An 18,839-nucleotide genomic window follows, 5' to 3' on the forward strand; every position below is an offset into this window, starting at 1 on the left:
GTTTTGCAGTTAATTCAGTTCATTTCCTTCTTTGAGTCTTGCTTTATTTGATGTCCTTTCCTTAACCTTTACCACTGGGTTTTTTCTCATGACTTAGCGGTCTGCACTGCTGCTTCATTCACATATACCCATAATTAGATTTATTTAGAATGAAAAATATCAGATACTGGGTGCCGTCTTATTAGCAACATCTTTAAAATTTGTTGTGGTTATTGTGACTTTATCTGTTTGCAAAAAGTATACGTTGAGAATGTAGGTTAGCTATTTTCAAAGTTCATGGGAACATTTTGTGGTTCAGAAAAATACATTTCAATGCATTTGGCCCATTGTTAAGAAAACATCCAGGTCCATTCACACTAGAAGACTTTGCTAACAGGATGTATCAGCAGGTCAACAATATCCCCAAACAGCAAAAGCCTCAATATGTATTTTAACTTACATTAACTTTTCAACGTATTTTCCAACTCCTCTAAATCTCCAGTCATTTCAGAGCCTTAACTCATTATTACAAGTGTATTATTCCTTTTTTAAAAATCATAAATGACAAAGATCCAAAATGTAAATTGAATTTCAGAAAAAGTTAAAGAGCTTCTGATAAGGTTTCTAATAAGAACATGGCTGTTTTATACAGTGTTTGAAATCCGTAAGTCTATTATTTGGCACAGCATAGAATAAGCTAATAAATTATTTCAGTATTTATCTTAATTTAGCAATAGCTAGTATGTTATTTCAACATTTATCTTAGTTAACAACAGAAAACAATAATGTAATTAGTATGCCTATTTAAGAAGTTAAGAATTCATAGATTTTTGTAGTAAAAGAAAGTGGATGAGCAAACCATTGTATGTGATCTGTTCATTGTGTTGCCATGGAAAATTCCATCCCCAGTCATCCAAGCTGTTCTGTATGTCAGTTTCCAGACCTCCATGCCTTTGTCTGCAGAAGAAAGTGACGGGATGAATTGAGCCCTGAGACCCTCTCCATTGATGAGTTTTGATCTAAGGCTATCTTAATTCAGTCTGACTAGTACTCTTGAGGAAGGCATTTGCTAATACATAATACATTAATAAAACCAATTCATCAGTAAGGCTAGCCTGTGGAGAGTGTGTTGGATGTGATTGGAAAGTATTTTCCCATTATGGAAATCTGTTGTTTACATGCTCATTCTTAATCCTTTTTATTAATTTCTATGCTTTTGAAAAAATATTTTACGTGCTCATATTATATTCTGTAATAATATTAGAGGCACACACTTCACTCTTAATAAATTAGTTTAACAGTTGAAAGTTTATTAATGTTATTCCACATATCCATTTTCAAACATGATCCTCATTCAGTGATATGGAAGTGAAGAGTTTTGACTAACATTCCTAAAAACTTGATGGTTTGATATTATAACTAAAAGATGGATAGATAGATAGATAGATAGCCCACAGGAAATTTGCATAATGGTGTTCCTCGGAAAAGCTAGTACTCAGAAAAGCAAAATCAAATCAGCACTTGGATGTAACGTGCAACTGCAAGCCAGCAAAGCACTTTAAAAATAAATCTAGTTTTATTGGCATCTACTGAAAGCAGTAGAAACTATTGGATATTTAATTTCTAGAGATCTTAGGGGACCTCGTAAGGAGCACTCTTTTCTGAGTGCACCCTGTTTCTTCCCAGAAGACAGACTTATTGGCAGTTTTATTATTGATTTATTTAGCTTACATGTCTTTCATCTGCACATTTTTATTCTCTTTCTCCCCCTACCCTTTCTCTCCAGTATACAGTATGGACTGCCCTCTGGGTCACCTGGAATGTGTTCATTATCTGCTTCTATTTGGAAGTAGGTGGGCTCTCTAAGGTAAGTTATTATCATGCTTTTGAAGTACATTTTAAGAAGAGAACACCAAGAAATAAGGCAGGTAACATTACAAATGGAACACTAATTTAAAAAAAAAGAATTTGGATACCATTCAGGAAAGAATGATCTTGGGAGCATTTAATACAGTGGAACTCCAAAACCATGGCTTTATGATTGTTAACGTGTAGTGGAACTTAGCTTCCAGTGTGTCCTCATGTTCAGTTTAAAAAGGCCTCATGTCCCCGTGACCACAGCCCCAGATATTAAGTGAAAAATGGTTTTGAACATTCTTGTTTTTAAAGTGGGAAGAGGGATTGACTAAGATGTAAATGTAGCAATTATGAATACTGAGTTGCTATCTTTGTGTGAATAGTAACGCTGAAGAAAAATGTTTGACAGAGAATGAAATCCTCACTGTGTGTAAGTGGAACATACGCTTTGTAACAACTAAGTACATCGGCGTGGTGATACCTGTTGTGAAATTCTGATCAGAAAACAGTTGTGTTGATGCAGCATGACACAAATGTTATTTCTGTCTGTCTAGCACTCATGTCGGCAACGCACATAATTTTTATTACGACTGTCACAGAACCATCTTTTGATTACCACCCAAACGGAAGAGCATCTTGGGTTAAGTTTCTAGTTGTGTTTCTTAAATATTTTTCTCATAAACCAGCATAGTTCTCACTTGAAATTGTAGAGAAGGAACTTAACAGTATAATTACAAAAAGTATAAGAAAGCTATAATCTAATGTTCAGATTCCTTGTTATCAATTCTATGTGTGCAAACTTATTATATTGTTGTGTGATGGTCTCCAATTTCTTTAAGTGACATAATGGTCTTCTGCTAGCATTTGTGGTTTAGGTCTTAGAAAAGTTGCCTTGGCCAGCATAGGGACTTTTAGAATTGTCAGGCTCTGTTGAATTCCACTTGTAACAAAGAATTTTTGATTCAGCCAAGCAGTAAAAATCCCTGAACGATTTTCTCCAGAGCCTCCGGAGGTAGTTACTGCTTGTTCTACACTATAATAACTTAATAATTAGAACTTGTCATCATTTTCTCACATTGGCAAATGTATTCAGGAACCAGAAATGACATTTCTAATACTGAGTTCCATACAAATGCACCAGTACCTCCCTTTAATATTTGTGCTATTAATCTCATTTCACCACTAATTTCTAAGACAGAAAAAAAAAACCTAAATCAATGCCCAGTTGTTGTCTGTAACATGCAGATTATTAAGTAATTTTAAAATGCAAACTTTATGAATAAAATAATTGTGAATAATAAGTTAAGCATAGCATTTTTTCAACCCATAGCATTTTGTATCTTGTGATTTGAATGGTCATTTTCAATCATATTTTTATTTCACTGGGTGAAAATTATCTTTTATTTCCCTCCCTATTAATTGATTTGGAATAAATTAGACCAGAGGAGATGTGTTCTATGGGACTGTCATCATAGTGTGTTGAAAGAAGGTTGAGTTTCAAATCAAAAGCCTTTCATTCAAATACTGTCTTTAACACTTATAAACTATGGGCCCTTAGGCAAATCATTGAACCCCAAAAGTCTCTGTGAATATAAAAACAGGACCATTTTCCAATGGTGACAATAACCAGTGCTTGTTTCGTGTTTAGCATTTTTTTAAGCACATCAAATATGATAACTCAGGTAAGCTTCAAAACAATTCTGTGATAATTTTTTTTAATTCTTCAAAAATAAAACAATAATAGCAGTGATTTGTTCCACGCAAGGCTGATTTCCCTCCGCTGCCCAAGGTGGCCTTTATGTACTGCTTCTTGTAACTGTTTTTCTGGTATCAATGTACATGTCAAGGTTTTTTTTTTTTTTCCTCATTGCTTTAGGCTCAGGGTTAAAAAAAAATGGTATAGTAGTCCCAGTTACTCATTTTATTACCCATTCAAATGCCATTAAGCAGTCAACCAAGTGTTCTAGATCATTAAAAGGATAGATGACTCCAGAAGGAACATCCATCCTAAAGATTTTCTGTTGTTCTCCTTATATTTACTGTTTCAGTTGCTGGTAACATCTCCCTCTCTAGCCCCAGTTAAGCCTCAGTTCCAATCTGTAGGAAATCTATTCTGGAAACTAGAGCAGAGTTAAGGACCCTTGATAAACCCAAGCACCTCTACCACTTTTCCAGGTTGCCCTCCATTTCATAAAGTATTTCTTGTCCACGTGTGCTAGTTTATATACTAACTGTCTAGAGCTCTCCATCCCCTGCTCGTTCATGAAGGCATTTCTTGGAATTACCCACTTGGATAGATTAAAAGATTATCTCCATCTTGAGTTTTACCCAAAATATCCATTCTAAAAGAGTGAATATTTCTCTAAAAACTGGATCCAGATGAATTTCCATAACATCTCTATGGCTTTGGGTGTTCCTCCAATGATGGGCATTACTTAACCATTCTGATTAACTAATAGTGCACATTCTCCTGGCCCTGAGCAGTCATACGTCTAGCCTGCTATGGGAATTCTTGATCATAACCTTCAGATTCTGCCCATAGCTCTGCATATACATTGTTACTGTGGTCTTGAGGGTCCCGATTCTCCCCAGACCTTCCAGAACCTGAAGGAAACGGATATGCAGTTTTAAGGAATGTGTGCATTATGGGCAGGTTGGGGATGACTGTGGGTAGATAACCAACAGCATCTGTGCTTATATAATTAACTAGAGCCTCGGTTTCCTTTTCTGCAAAATGAGGAAAACCACAGCACTGAGTTTACTGGCTTGTTGAAAGAATTAAAAAAGCTCATTCATACAGAGGACTTAGAAGGATCCTGGCGTATCATGAGGTTTCAGTAAAAAGTGATTCTCCTCATTGCCGTCTGCATCATCATCTTTATTATTATTAAGAAATTAACAGACATCATGATCCTCATTCTGAAAAACCTTGGGGACATACATTCATTACTATGCAAGAGCTGTAAAAGGGGCAAAATGCAGGACTGAGTGACTTGTTTAAAAAGTATATAACAGTCCCTTGTGACAGGACCTCGGATCTGCATATGAACTTCACGGCTGTAACACTATTAATTAAACCCTTTCCTTCAACATGTAAATAGCTTTTTTGAAATGCTTCTGCAGCAAGATTCTCCTGGTGTCCCTACTGCTCCCCCTGGGAGAATTTTATGCATCTTTGGAGTCTCTAAGGCTGTTTTTCCTGCCTCACTTTACGATCACCAAGGGTACAATTAATAAGTTATTGCTGCTGCTTTGGAAGTTGCAAGACTTGAAATCATTTTCTTCTTCCTAGGAATACATTCAGAATGTAATTATGAAAACCCAACTCATTTGCTACATTTGAGGATACTGAAAGATAAGTTATGTTGAGAACTCGAGTCTTTCTTGCTTTTAATTCTGAATGAATTAAGCGGATGTCTCATGACATCTGTTTTGATTACTCCAAACTGTAGAACTTTAGGCTAATATTTCTTCTAATTGACTTTTCCTGAAAGCATGGAACTTACACATCAGTAATCCTAGAGAATTCTCAGTGTGACACATTTTCATAGAATTCAGACTTTGTATGACTGCATGAGCATAATTTAGGCATGAAAATGAATGCAAAGAAATTCTCTAAAGATTTGTCTTCTAAAAATTTAGGCAAGAAGCTGAGGAGGGAGATGGGCTGGCCCTCACTGACTGGTCCTCAATACAGGTGTTTCACATGGCTTCACACAAAAGGAAAGCTACCTTCATTTGTTTCTCTATATCATGTTTTAATGATTGTACTTTTTCTATAGTGACCTGATATGTGGGTATTTTGATTCTTGCAAGAATTTAAACTGTTTTCCCAAATGGCAATAATAGCACTTTCTTGTCCTCTTTTGACTTAAATTGTCACCACACGTTCATGAGGGTCCTCTTCTCTCGTGAGATTCTTCAGTTGAATTTTCCTCCTGAGCAGCCTGGCAGGGTCAGTGAGATCATTCTTCTTTCTCAAGGCTCATTCTTATTACCTAGCCTGAATTGTCCCTCTGTACTCATTGGGAAAGTTCTCCTTGTGGATCAAGATTCATTTTCCTTCAAGGTTGGCTTTTCCCACTACCCTTGTCCTTGGGCGGGCACTTTCAAGTAGAAGACTTGTAGACAATCAACAGAGCTCTGTGTAGGAGCAATTGCATAGCAGATAGCACTCTCAGTTCCCTTGAGCTGCTTACAGTCCATCCATTATTTTTAATAAACATTCTAAATATTTTTACATCTCAAAGAATTCTTTCTCTGTTGGCAGTTTCACACTAAATCAGTAATGTACAGTGTGTTTCCTTATTTAAATGAATACAAGTTAACTGAATTTAGTAGGGAGTATTAAACTTGCCTTTATTCTTTCCTCCTGCTGATTTCTTCCTCCTCAGATATTTTTCAAAAGGAATCTTGAAATGTGCTGTTTATGCAGGGCTGAAGCTAGGATATGAAATATCTTCATTTGAAAATAATGTATCAGCAAACAATATAGGAATAGCAGCCAAGAAATCCGGCAAAACTATGCCTACTTTTGAAACTACAAAAATGATACTCTATTTACTGTACCATGAGGTTTATTTATAACATATCTGTATCAATGAAACCCTTTGGAAAAATGCATAAGCTTTCAGTTCACTAGAATAACAAAATATTTCAGGTTCTGAACTAATACATTAGCATACACTTATCCTGCTGTCTCGAAAGAATGTTTCTGTCTGAAATAATGACTGGGGAGTTGAGGGGGCCTGGAGGTGGTGGTGAATATCTTTCCAGTCATTCAGGACCTATAAAGGAAGGACCATCACAGTCTGCTTTTAGGCATTAAATCAAAATGAGACCCCAAACCTTGCAAATGTTTATTTTTATGTTTGTTTCCTGCACAGTCCTTTTCCAAAGTGATGCAATTATGTTCTTTAAAAAAATAATAATAACATGGCAGCAAAAATATGGTTAGACATTTCATATTTCAAAGGACTTAAACTCTACCTTTTTCCTTTGGCCTATGTCTAGGTGAACATAGCTTCTGAAAAGAACATCTTCAGGGTCCTTGTAAAATAATAGTTTATTTTCCGCCTTAGAGAAAATGCACGTATAAACTCGATGTTATGTTTTTCATAGATTTCATCTCACACAAGTATTTTGAAAACCTTTGCTCAGAAAATGCAGTTTGCCTCCACATGATAGTCCGACGACATATAGAAACCACGATAAACTAAGTAGCTGCTGCAGCCTGGGTGGTGCTAGGGATTTTTAACCAGAAGTTCATGTGATGAGCGTAGGCCCTTCTGTAGAGGTTTATGTAGTTTTTTCAAAAAAGCAGACGGATCTATTATTCTATCAAGAGGAGTGCTGCTTGTTGCTGTAGAATTAGAGTCACCGTGTTGAACAGGGCCCAGGCAAAGGTAACTGAATAACTAGTTTATTGTCTCAGCTCATTGGATCATCATTATGAAACGGTTTTATTTCTCTGAATAAACTGTCTCCCAACTATTTTGTTTCAAACCGTATTCCCATTCCTCATTACACCGGGCAACAGATTCTGTGATGACTTTGGTCATTAGAAATTGGTCTCCTGTCTGATTCAGACCCGTTCTCCCCTCACCTGGGCTGACCATGCCTGAGGCCTTTACACACGTCTCTCTCCTCCCTTCCCTTGACTCCACTCCTCTGGGAGAGGACACAGGAAGTAGTCTGCTCGTCCAGCTTTAGCCCTGCGCTGATGACGCAGGCTGCAAGGGTCCTCCCCTTAGGCTTTTCCAGCTGCTACCAATGGCCGCTGCTCATGTGACAGTCTGCAAATTGGCTAATTCTGCCACTAAATTTGATAAAACAGTATTTATTTTAACATGTCCATAATTATTCCAATAGATGTAAGTTTGATAAGAGCCACAGGTTATATAATGTTAAGCCATTCTGAGTGGAATGTGGCTGCTGAATTTCCATGTCATGATTATTTAAAAAAAAAAAACTGGATTCTGCAGAGAAACCACACTTTTATAGCTTACATTCAAATGCTTTGCTGTGTTTTTAAAGGCAACGTGAAGAGGCTACTGCCAATTTTTTGATGCAGTCAGTTGAACATAAGATCATTTCAGAACAACAGTATGTGGAACAAATAAAACATGAGTAAAGGCCGTTAAGATTTGGGATTTTCTTGTGATGCTGATTAGTTTGTTCTGAAGATACACTCTCTTTGTTGTGGAAATGCCAGTTAAGAGTACAAGCCTGCTGGTGAAGAATTTCAGGTGACATTTGCAACGGTTCATAAGATTATAAAAGAGAGACTGGTAACATTGAGTTTGCTGCATTTATTTACTTTTTTAAACCAGAACAGCAGCATATACCACCGAGTAGCCTTATAAAATAAAATAGCACCGCACGGTCAGATTATAAGTGATGAACATGAAGCTGAAAAGCCCTGCAGGAAAAGAGGAGCCTGACTTTACTCTCAGATAGAGACAAACACGTCATTTCAATGCTTTGAATCAGATTTTCCTACGTAGCCTGTGGGAGGGAAATCACAGCTAACAGTAATCATATCTAAAACATTCTCTTTGCCCAGAGAAAGTTTCTCTCTGAGCCGTTGTCCTGTGATGGCGTGAGGTTTCAGACTAATCTGAGTTCAAGTCTTGAACATAGATGGTAGTAAATGTACCTCTGCATCCAATTTGCAGTTTGGCTGTTTACGGCAGCAGCTGGAACCCTAATGCTGTGTGTCCCCCACCTGCCCCCGCCCCCCGCCCGGCTCAGAAAAGATAAGCTTGAAAATACAATGGGAGCTGAATGATGAGAAAATCAATCAGACTTATAGGGAAAGATGTGAAAAATAAAAATAATTGGCCAGAAGTTTAGTGCCAAAGACAAGAAGTGGGAAGGGAGATACGTTTTGCTCGCTTTTGACACAAGGAGGTGCTACGGGAAAGACAATTCAGAAATCCTTGTAAGGAGATGTCCTTTGCTGTGAAGCTCCGTTCATATCATGTCGGCCCAGCAGCAGGGCTGACCAGGGCGGTGGCCACAGCACGGACCTGCTCCGGGGACGAGCGTCTGGAAACGTGAGTCATTCCAGCTCCTCCTGTCCTGTCTGCCAACAGAGAGGAAAACAGAAAGAAAAAGTGCCTGGAGCAAAGACTCACCCAGAAGATGAGGCAGAGCTGGCTGCTCCCAGCACAGACCACTGAACAGAGGCACAGGGTGACAGAATTAAAGGGGAGAAGGACACAGGAAGAATCTGAGTGACAGAATTAAAGGGGAGAAGGACACGGGAAGAATCTGAGTGACAGAATTAAAGGGGAGAAGGACACAGGAAGAATCTGAGTGTCCAGGACCCAGGATGAGCATGTATCTACTCCACCCCTGGGAAGCCCACAGCATTTACCGCCCTTTGCCTGTTTTCTGACTTAGGAATAACAGGAGAAAAGCAGGAATTGTCACTGTGCTCGCCTGTTAAAATCAGCACCTCGAAGCATCCAGTGGTCCAGATTCCCTGAGAAGTTGGCTTTTTTTCTGGGAACTCTGAGCCTACTTCAGGCACCAGATGGAATATCTCACAGTCAGATAACAAATGAAGCTGTGAAAATAAATGAAGTCATTCAAAAGAAGTAATTCTGCTTTATTCTTGTAGAAGCTGGTATGGTTCAAGGTCTGTGAGAACTTATTTGTGAAATCTGAACATCAGTAATTCTTAATCACCCAAAAGTATAGAAACTTTAAATATATATATATGTCTAAGATTAAAATTAGATGGAGAGGAACAAAACTGAATGTACTTTAGCTAAATGAAAAGAAAAAGGAAGACTATTTGCTGAATTAATTTACAAAAGGGAAATGTAACTTTCTGTGAAAAATCACATTGCTTTCCTCATTTTCTAGGTATTCAGCTACTTCCATCTAATCACTCTCTCCTTAAATGGGGCAGACGTTTCTAGTTATCTTGCATTATCTCTTGCCCCTCCTTCTGGTCAAGAGTCAGGGAAAATCGGCCTGTTTTAGATGGAAATGCTAAAGAACTATTTCCTGTGCCTTTATATGAGTAGGTGGAATTATCCAAGTTCTGGCCATTGAGCTGTAAGTAGAAGACTTGTGAAGGACTTCTGAGGAAGCTACTCAAGAGCTAACTCAGTTTAGAGGCAAGCTTAAGCTTAGTGACTTACAGAACACAAATCTTACACTTAGAAGAACACAAACCTTACTCACCCTTCTTCTATAGGTTTAGAAATCAGACATGAGTCTCAATGGACTAAAACCAAGGTGTGAGACAGTCACTATGGAAAACTGTATGGAAGGTCCTTGAAAATTAAAAATAGAACAACCGTATGATCCAACAATTCCACCCAAAGTATTCCCATGTTCTTTGCAGTATTATTTACAACAGCCAAGACATGGAAACAACCTAAGTGTCCATCACCAGATGAATGGATAAAGAAATGTGATATATTATAGGAATATTATTCAGTCATGATGAAGAAGGAAATCCTGCCATTTGCAGGAACATGGATGGAACTTGAGGGCATTATACAAGGTGAAGTAAGTCAGACAGAGAAAGACTAATACTGTACAATACACTAATATGTAGAACCTAAAAAAAAACACCTCACAGATACAGAGAATAGATTGGTGAATTCCAGGGACAGAGGGTGAGGGGTTTGAAAAATGGGTGAAGGTTGCCCAAAGGTACAAACTTCCAGTTATAAGAAGAATAAGTCCTGGGGATGTAATGTACAGCCTGGCGACTATAGTTAACAATATTGTACTATATTCTTAGAATATGCTAGGAGAGTAGATCTTAAAAGTTCTCATCACAAAAATCTTTGTAACACCTAAATGTCCGTCGACAGAAGACTGGATGAAGAGGTTGTGGTATAGTTACACAACTAAGAGTTATACTACTCAGCCATAAGAAAGAATAAAATAATGCCATTTGCAGCAACATGGATGGACCTGGAGATCGTCAGTCTAAGCAAAGTAAGCCAGAAAGAGGAAGAAAAATACCATTTATCACTCACATGTGGAATCTATTAAAAAAGACACAAATGAATTTATTTACAAAACAGAAACAGACTCACAGACATAGAGAACAAACTATTGGTTGCCAGTGAGGGAAGTAGTTGGGAAGGGATAAATTCGACTTCCAATAGTCCTTGAGCCTCAGGGCACACCCACAGGTGCCATGACAGTTCCTAGGTTGAACATAAGAAGGTCAAAATTGGTCAAAGATGTTTCCAGAGGATAGGTTCTTGCCTCACACAGTAAAGAATTCAAGAGCAAGGCCTGGTAAAAATGAAAGCAAGTTTACATAGAGAGATACACACTCCACAGACAGAGTGCGGTCTGTCTCACTCAGGAGGGAAAATGGCTTAGGAGACACACACTCCACAGGCAGAATGCAGGCCATCTCAGACAGGTGAGGGGAGAGAGACTGAGAGGTGTGGGGTGTTTAGTTTAAAGCAGAAGCAGATACACACTCCGTAGACAGAGTGCGGGCCTTCTCAGAAGACAAGAGAGAGAGTGACCACGAGGTGCGGACTTGTTTGTTTTCATGGGCTCGGTAATTTTATATGCTAACCAGTAGGAGGGTTATTCCAACTATGCTGGGGAAGGTGCAGGGATTTCCCGGAATTGGGTCCCTGCCCATTTTTTGATCTCTCATGGTCAGCGTAGGAACTGTCGTGGCGTCTGTGGGTGCGCCATGAGGCTCAAGATCTACTGGAAGTCGAATCTTCTGCCAGCTTGGTCGCGACCACTTTGTCCTGTCCTCAATTGCTGTGTCAGTCCTTCAGTGGTTGTGCTCTGCCCCCTTCCCTCTTGTCTCAAAAGGACTCTGATTCCATAGTATCGCCAGGATCAGGGAAGGCTTCCGAACGAAGATGGGGTGAGTGAGGACTGTACACACTCAGTAAAGAACAGCATTATGAGCACCACGCTGACCTGCTGACCTTCCAAACACAAACGCTCTTATTGGCCTGCCACCCACGAGAGAAGCGCTTTGAGATGCTACTTTTTTTAACTCCCGGTAGTGAATTTTCATCAGTCCACCCGCCTCCATCCCACACTCTTCCCAGACTCTCTTCTGGCCAGAATATATTGGAGAGAGAACTCTATGGGGTTACATGCATCAGAGCCAAGGTCACATGGGAGGTGGACATGTAAGGACATGCTCTAAACAAGGGAGCTTTCTGGGTATACAGGTCATGACTGCCAGTGGCCTGGACATATCTGTTTAGGCACAGTTGGAGGAAGATGCCAGAATGCTGGTGGTCCTCTCAAAATAATCTGATGTTCATTTCCCTGAGCATAATAGACAAATGTGCTCCTCAAATGTAAGACTGTTTCATTGCACAACTGCACTATTTAGCTGAGAGCCAGTAACTGATTCGCAAAGTGGAAAGGCAGACATGCTTCCTGCAAAGCCCTCTGTGTGCTGCTGAAAGAAAAATGGCATTGACTTAAGAAGTCCTTTCAGAACAAGCACTCTATCCCCACACTTATTTTAACCACAAAAATTCAATTTGGTTAAGCTGTCTGGAGTCATCGACCCTATTTCCAGAACAATATGCAATGGTCTGATGGCATCATTTCTACATGGGCCATCTGATGTTTTAACTTGTACATAAAATTCATCATTTGTGCTTGTCCTTAAGAATAGAATTAACAAAAAAAGCACTTCCTCTGTGTATTTGAAGTATCAGGGGGCAGTAAGACTATTTTAAGTGTTAGTGTGAGAAGATACTCTGTCCTGCTTCAGGGCAGCAGAGAACAGCAGAAGCATTGAGCAGAAGCAGTGAGTTGTGCTTTCCCTTAACTGAGATCCTGAGACAAAGTGTGTAGTTATTATTTCCTACATACAATTAATCTTACATGCCGAGAGCATGGTATGAATTTCGCTTTAGTATAATAGGCAGGCTGGCTACTGGTCCCTGAATCAATGACAGTCAGAAGAGCCTAGACATTGGGTGATCTGATGAATAATTTAAGACTGATTTGTTAACTGTGCAGCAGTGAAGGTAGCCGTGCAGGGAGACACATTGTCAATTGCCGGCAATTTACTACGTTTTTGAAAACCACAGGCAGCAATTTACAGAAAAGATTAGGCCAGTTACTGTACACGTGTGACATTTTCTTGATTTAAGATGTCAATCTGGAAAGCTGTTCACTGACAACTGGAGTTTGGAATGAGGTTATAAAGTTTATGAAGAACTACTTTTACCTGAGAATGTCTATATTTCTGCCCTGGGAGACCCCTGAACGCACACCTCCTGCTGGGATTAAACGTGCATATGCAAATGAGCACTGTCGGAGAAGGGCGATGCACCTGCTCCTGGGCCGCTGAGCACCTTTGCATCACTCAGTGCTCTACTGCACTTGCCCATGAGAAAAGCATGTGATGGGCTTTGTTTCTTGGAGAAGAAATCACTGTCCACGTATTTCCTGAGTCCTGTGCTGTCTAGGGGGTGTGATCACTTTAATCCTGAACCAGAAGTTTACTTTGTGCTTCTTCATAAGAAGCTGATCAAAGGAAAATCCCATTTTTATTAGTGTAATTTCTTTCCATGTCTTTCCCTATTGGGATTAAGTCAGTAACAATAATTTCATCGTATTTGAATGTGTAAAAAGTGAAATGAAGATGGTCTTAGCCCCTGGTGGAATCTGATACTCTAAGGTATCTTGAAGGGGTATCTCGAAGGAGGACTTCTATAGGAAGAACATACATCAATACAGCATCTCATAATTTAAATATGACTAAGTATGACCTACGACTGATTATTTTTGGAGCTCTACTAAGAATTGGACTTCTGGTATATTTTAAAATTTATTCCCAATGTTTACATTATCAACTCCTCCAAGGATTCCTAACAAGCTTACATATCGCAAATCAGAGTTGTAACTGAAATTCCTTTTCTGAAATCACAGATCACAATAGTAATAATACTTTTTAATGAGTTTAGTTTTCCAGACAAGAAATAAGTCCAGAGTTCCTTTGTGTCTAGTTGTTAGCAATAAAATCAATCCAGAAACTAAGACAAATGCCTTCTTTCTTCTGCTTTCTGCTCTTTGTCTATTTGCCCATCTGGCTGGGTCTATAAACTCTGTTACAGACGGATGGCATGTCCTGTGTTTTGTTTAAGCATTTTTTCCTACATGCTTTTCCCAAAAGGAGAAAACAAGATAACCCTTTGATAAATTAATTTTTTATCCTCTATGTCAGATATTAAAAGCAAAATATAAAATGCTAGACATTTATCATAAAAGCCAAGAATCAATTTTTAATAGCTAGAAATTCGTATTAGACATAACTCTGGCTTTACCCAGAGGTTTTTTTTTTTTAATGTAAAAAAATCAATAAAATTAAAACTCACATGAATGGACTACTTTTAAAGCATTACATTGAAGACTGGCACAGCTCTACAGTGGCTCAGCAGACTTACTGTTTTGCCATTTAAGGCAGTAGAAAAATTCTCTTAGCAACCACGTGTTAAGTTTTAAACTACTTCTACAATTTTGGCTTTGGATGGATCTATCCAATGAAATCATACAGTTTCATTGTTCATTCTTTGCATATGTATTTTTAATGTAAATATATATATTTACAGACGGGAAAAATGTTGGCTTAATTAAAAATAGCTATGTTGTAGGCAATAAAATCAAGGTTTATCTGTTTGAAGATTCGTGTAATAATGGTGACAGCTAACAGAATGCCTTGAATGGAGAGGCTTTCCCCATTGTTGAAAACATCAGGAAATGAATGCCCAAGGTCTCAATCGTGACAGGTTTACCCACTAAAGGCCCTTGCTGCTTGGGTCAGACTATAATGATTTTTCACTTGATCTATTTCTTGACCTGTAGAAACTCCCTGCTTTATTCTTCACTAAATCATCAGAAGCCTCATGTATTCTGTTATGAGCACCAAACAGAGGGGTGGTTTATTATTTCTTTGCATTTATATTGTGTTTTTCTTCACGTAGCTCAAGGGGCTTTACCGAACTTGACAGTAGTCATCAAAACACTTTGTCAGGTCTGTAAGGCAGGAAGAAATGCTGCTATAAATGTGCCAGAGGCATAGTGCTTACCAGAAAACGTTCATTTTCTACATATTTTTCAAGACAGAAATTTTCTTTAAAATAAATTCCAACTGTCTTAAGTATTTTCTTTCCTTGGCCTTGGAATCAGACACTGGAGGACAACAAATTCACTGAGCATCTTGTCTGTGCCGGTATTATTGTAGATGCTAGAATATATTGGGGGGTTGAAAAGAATCTTCTCACAGAGATTTTACTGAAGTAGAAGAGACATAATGCATCAGCAAATAAGTACACGATATAATATCCTGTGTTTAGTGCTATCAAGAGAAAAAAAGGCAGGATAGGGGAGGGAGGGTGACCTCATGGAAAGACAGAGTTAAGAGGCCCAAGGGACAGACAGAAGCAAGCCACGCACAGATACAGGGGATGCCAGTTCCCAAGGTAGGAGGGTGCCTGCTATGCGCGCTAACAGCAGGGATGCTGTGTGGTGTGGCTAACGTGCCGTGAACCAGGTGAGGAGGGCAAGCCATGAGGATGAAGAGCTGGGGAGTGACAAGGTCCTGTAGGAACCTGGTAGTTCATGGTGAGGATTTGGATTTGGCCAAATCTAATGAGAACCCAATGGAAGGTTGAGCATAGGGGAATGACAAGATAAAAAATCCGTGTGACTGTCATATAGGAAACAAGCGTAGAAGCAAGAGGACCCACGGAGAGATGACTGTGGTGGTCCCGGGAAGAAGTCAGGGTGGCCTGGACTAAGGTGGTGGCAGGGTGGTGGCAGTGGCAGAGGGGAGAGGAATCTGAACTGACTTGCAGTTGGAAACCGGAACGGACAGAAGTTGCTAAAGGACCAGAGGTGGTGTATGGGAGAGCTTTAAATTCTGTCTCTGCCCATTGTGCTACGGTCTTGGTGCCGTAGTTTTCTCACTTATAAGAGAGCAACAGTACAGTCATCCCCAGGTACCCACAGGGAAGTGGTTCCGGGACCCTTGCCAAGACCCAAATCCTCAGATGCTCAAATCGCTTCTATAACACAGCACAGTATTTGTGTATAGTGTAGGCGTGTCCTCCTGTACACTGTAAATTTTCTCTAGATTACTTATAATACCTAATACAATGTAAATGCTATGTAAATAGCTGTAAATAGAATGTAAATGCTGAGTAAATAGTTGTCGAGTTCAAGGCAAATTCGAGTTTTGCATTTTGCAGCGTTCTGGAATCATACTTCTTCGAAGATTTTCTACCTGCAGTTGTTTGAGTCAGCAAATACTGAACCTGTGAGTACAGAGGGTTGACAGTAATGACATCAGAGTGCAGTGAGAAGACAAGGCCTCTTGTGACGCAGAGCAGCCTCTCCATGCTTTGAGGCGTCCACTCCTTCCACCTTCCCGACTAGCCCTTTTCTTCCTTCCTTCCTTCCTACTCTCTTTAACTTCACCTGCCTCACTTTTCTTCCTGAGCCTAACTTTCTTCATTTTGTGATAAATCCACTCTGCATTTTTAGACTAATCAAAATCTTTGCCTCAATAGTTGATGTACTTCATAAATATATATATGTGTACATATACGTATCATATATATATATATATACACACATACACACACATACATATATAGGAAACTTCCATGGGAAAAGGAAACCAAGATGTGAGGTATTTTCAAGCAAAGGCAGGCTTTAACATTGAGAGAGAGAGAGAGGAACAAAAGGCTTTTGAAACTGAGAGTTGGTTAGAAAGTCCTTTTTTCTACCAACTTGTGTAAGTTTACCGTGAAATTCTTCTAATTTCAAAGAGAACCAGTTATGCTTAAATCCATATTTTTATTTTTTGAGAAAGTCTTAACTGTGTGATTCAATTCTGACGCTGATCCATTCTCTGATCTCAAACACCAGCTGAGTGTCTAACTATTCAATTCAGTTCTGACGCTAACTGCCCAGAGGTAGCTCAGACTCCACAGCTCAGGGGCTCAGACTCCACAGCTCAGGGGCTCAGTCCCACGAAGACCGGCCCATGTCACGTGCCAGCTGCGAATCGGACCCCTGGGCTACTCAAACTTCTGCCCAGACAACTACAAATTCAGGAGTTCTTACAAACCCTTACTTGGATTCACGAAGGCACTCTACTTACGAGCATTGGTTCGTTATAAAGGATACACCTCAGGAACAGCCAAATGGGCAGGGAAGAGCGGGCAGGGAGTCGGGGAGGGGCTTCTGCACCCTCTGCAGGTGTGCCACCCTCCCAGCATCTCGACATGTTGCTCTGTTCACCAACCCAGAAGCTACTGGAACCAGGTTGTTCCAGAGTTTTTCAAGGAAGTTTCATTATGGAGGCATAATTGATAAAATCCATTGGCCATTGGTGTTCGAGCTCAATTACAAGCCCCTCTCTCCTCCCCAGAAGGGGTGGGGCTGAAAGTTCCAACCTTCTCATTCTGTGGTTGCTCCTGCTAGCAACCAGCTCTCTCCCTGATCTGTCTAAGGCTCTCATTCCCTCAGATTCACCTTGTCAGCATAAACTCAGGTAAGGTCAAAAGGGGCTCCTTGTGAATAATTACAAAAGACATTATATATTTTATTATGTCACCCTAGTCATGGCCTCTTTAATGACCATCCCAGTGAGAAAAGAACTTTCAAAACACCCAGACACGAGATGCTGTGGTTCACCCAGAATGAGAAAGACACTGAGTGCGGAGATTGGAAAAGGCGAAAAGAAACCCAGGAGACACAAGGACCTGAAGGCCAGCTGGGTAGCTGGCAAGTTCGCACAGGGAACTTATTTCACTCTGACATCAAACTCCCAAAGAAGGTGGCCTTGCCCCTGACACAGATAAGAAAATGGAAGGTTCAGAAAAAGTAAATAATTTACTCCTGGTCAGACAACTGATGTCTGGCAAATGTGGTTTTTAATCCTGGGCTGCTGTCTCCAAGACTAAGATTGCATCCGTTATTGACAGTTGCCTCTGGTATATAAAAGAATCACAAAATGGAAGGGAAAAAAAAGAAAAAACCCAGGGCAAACATATTACTGTATTCATACCTTCCTCCCCAGCCACTGAGAGCCTTCTGACCTATCTAAGCAGCCAGAAAGCCTGAGACATGGGAGATTTATGAATAAATGGAACTCTGCCCGCGTGGCTGACACCCAGGCTACCCTACCTAAAGTGATAAGGAGACTTAGCGTAGTAATCTCGTGCATTCAGTCATCAAAGGCTGCAAATCAACATTTGTGTTTGCAGATTTCAGGAGGGCTTTGGCCCTAAATTATCTGAAAAATTATCTTCTCTCAGCTCTGTAATTAGGATCTGAAACAGTGGCTGGCCACCCCCCGCTTGCTGCTTCGTTGGTTATCCTCGTGGTTAGAGCAGCAGCGGAAACTTGCAATTCACAGCAGCTCCAGCCACGTCGCCCCATTTAGTACTGCACTGTGCCCTTCGTTCACCCTGCTCTGCAGACGAGGAAATCATGTTTCTGAGATGTTAAATCTCTGGTGAACACACATTGAATAAGTGCTTAAAGGGAGAGTCAGACTTCGAATATCAGACCCACACCCATGGATGTCGTCGGGGATGGGATGCAGATTTGGGGATGAAAGCATCTCAGTGACTTACTAGAATCCAGTAACTGCCTAGCAGTCAACCTAGCCGAGAACAAGGCAAGAAGGGTGAATCTTAAAGCGGAGCTGGTCCAAAGATACTGTTCCATCCAGCTGTGTGAAAACAGGTTGTAATGCTGCCCTTGCAGTGGACGATTACTTGTGTGGCTTGCCTTTTAAATTTTTTTTTTCATTTGTTTATTTGGCATGGCTTTTTCCTTCATTAGGGAAAAAAAAAAGGAGAGAAGCAATTTGAAATAGGTACTCTACACTTTTTGCTACAGTGGAACAAGCATTTGGATTCAATGCATGTTTGTTGTTAGACCTCAGGCTCCAACTTGGAGAAACTCTATTTCATTTAAGCAGGAGAATGTAACCAGGGGTCTCATGT

The 18,839-nt window shown here is 39.9% G+C and overlaps 1 protein-coding gene across 4 annotated transcripts in view; it reads left to right on the forward strand.

The window, feature by feature from the left end:
• Positions 1 to 18,839, forward strand: part of NKAIN3 (sodium/potassium transporting ATPase interacting 3) — a 409,151-nt gene that overhangs the window by 213,623 nt on the left and 176,689 nt on the right. For all 4 annotated transcript variants that reach the window (XM_074355102.1, XM_074355104.1, XM_074355103.1 and 1 more), the window contains exon 3: positions 1,766 to 1,846. In XM_074355102.1, coding sequence (XP_074211203.1) covers positions 1,766 to 1,846 — 81 coding nt within the window. The remainder of the gene's footprint in view (positions 1 to 1,765; positions 1,847 to 18,839) is intronic.

Source organism: Camelus bactrianus, chromosome 29 (assembly GCF_048773025.1).
Source record: "Camelus bactrianus isolate YW-2024 breed Bactrian camel chromosome 29, ASM4877302v1, whole genome shotgun sequence".
Taxonomy (NCBI): domain Eukaryota; kingdom Metazoa; phylum Chordata; class Mammalia; order Artiodactyla; family Camelidae; genus Camelus; species Camelus bactrianus.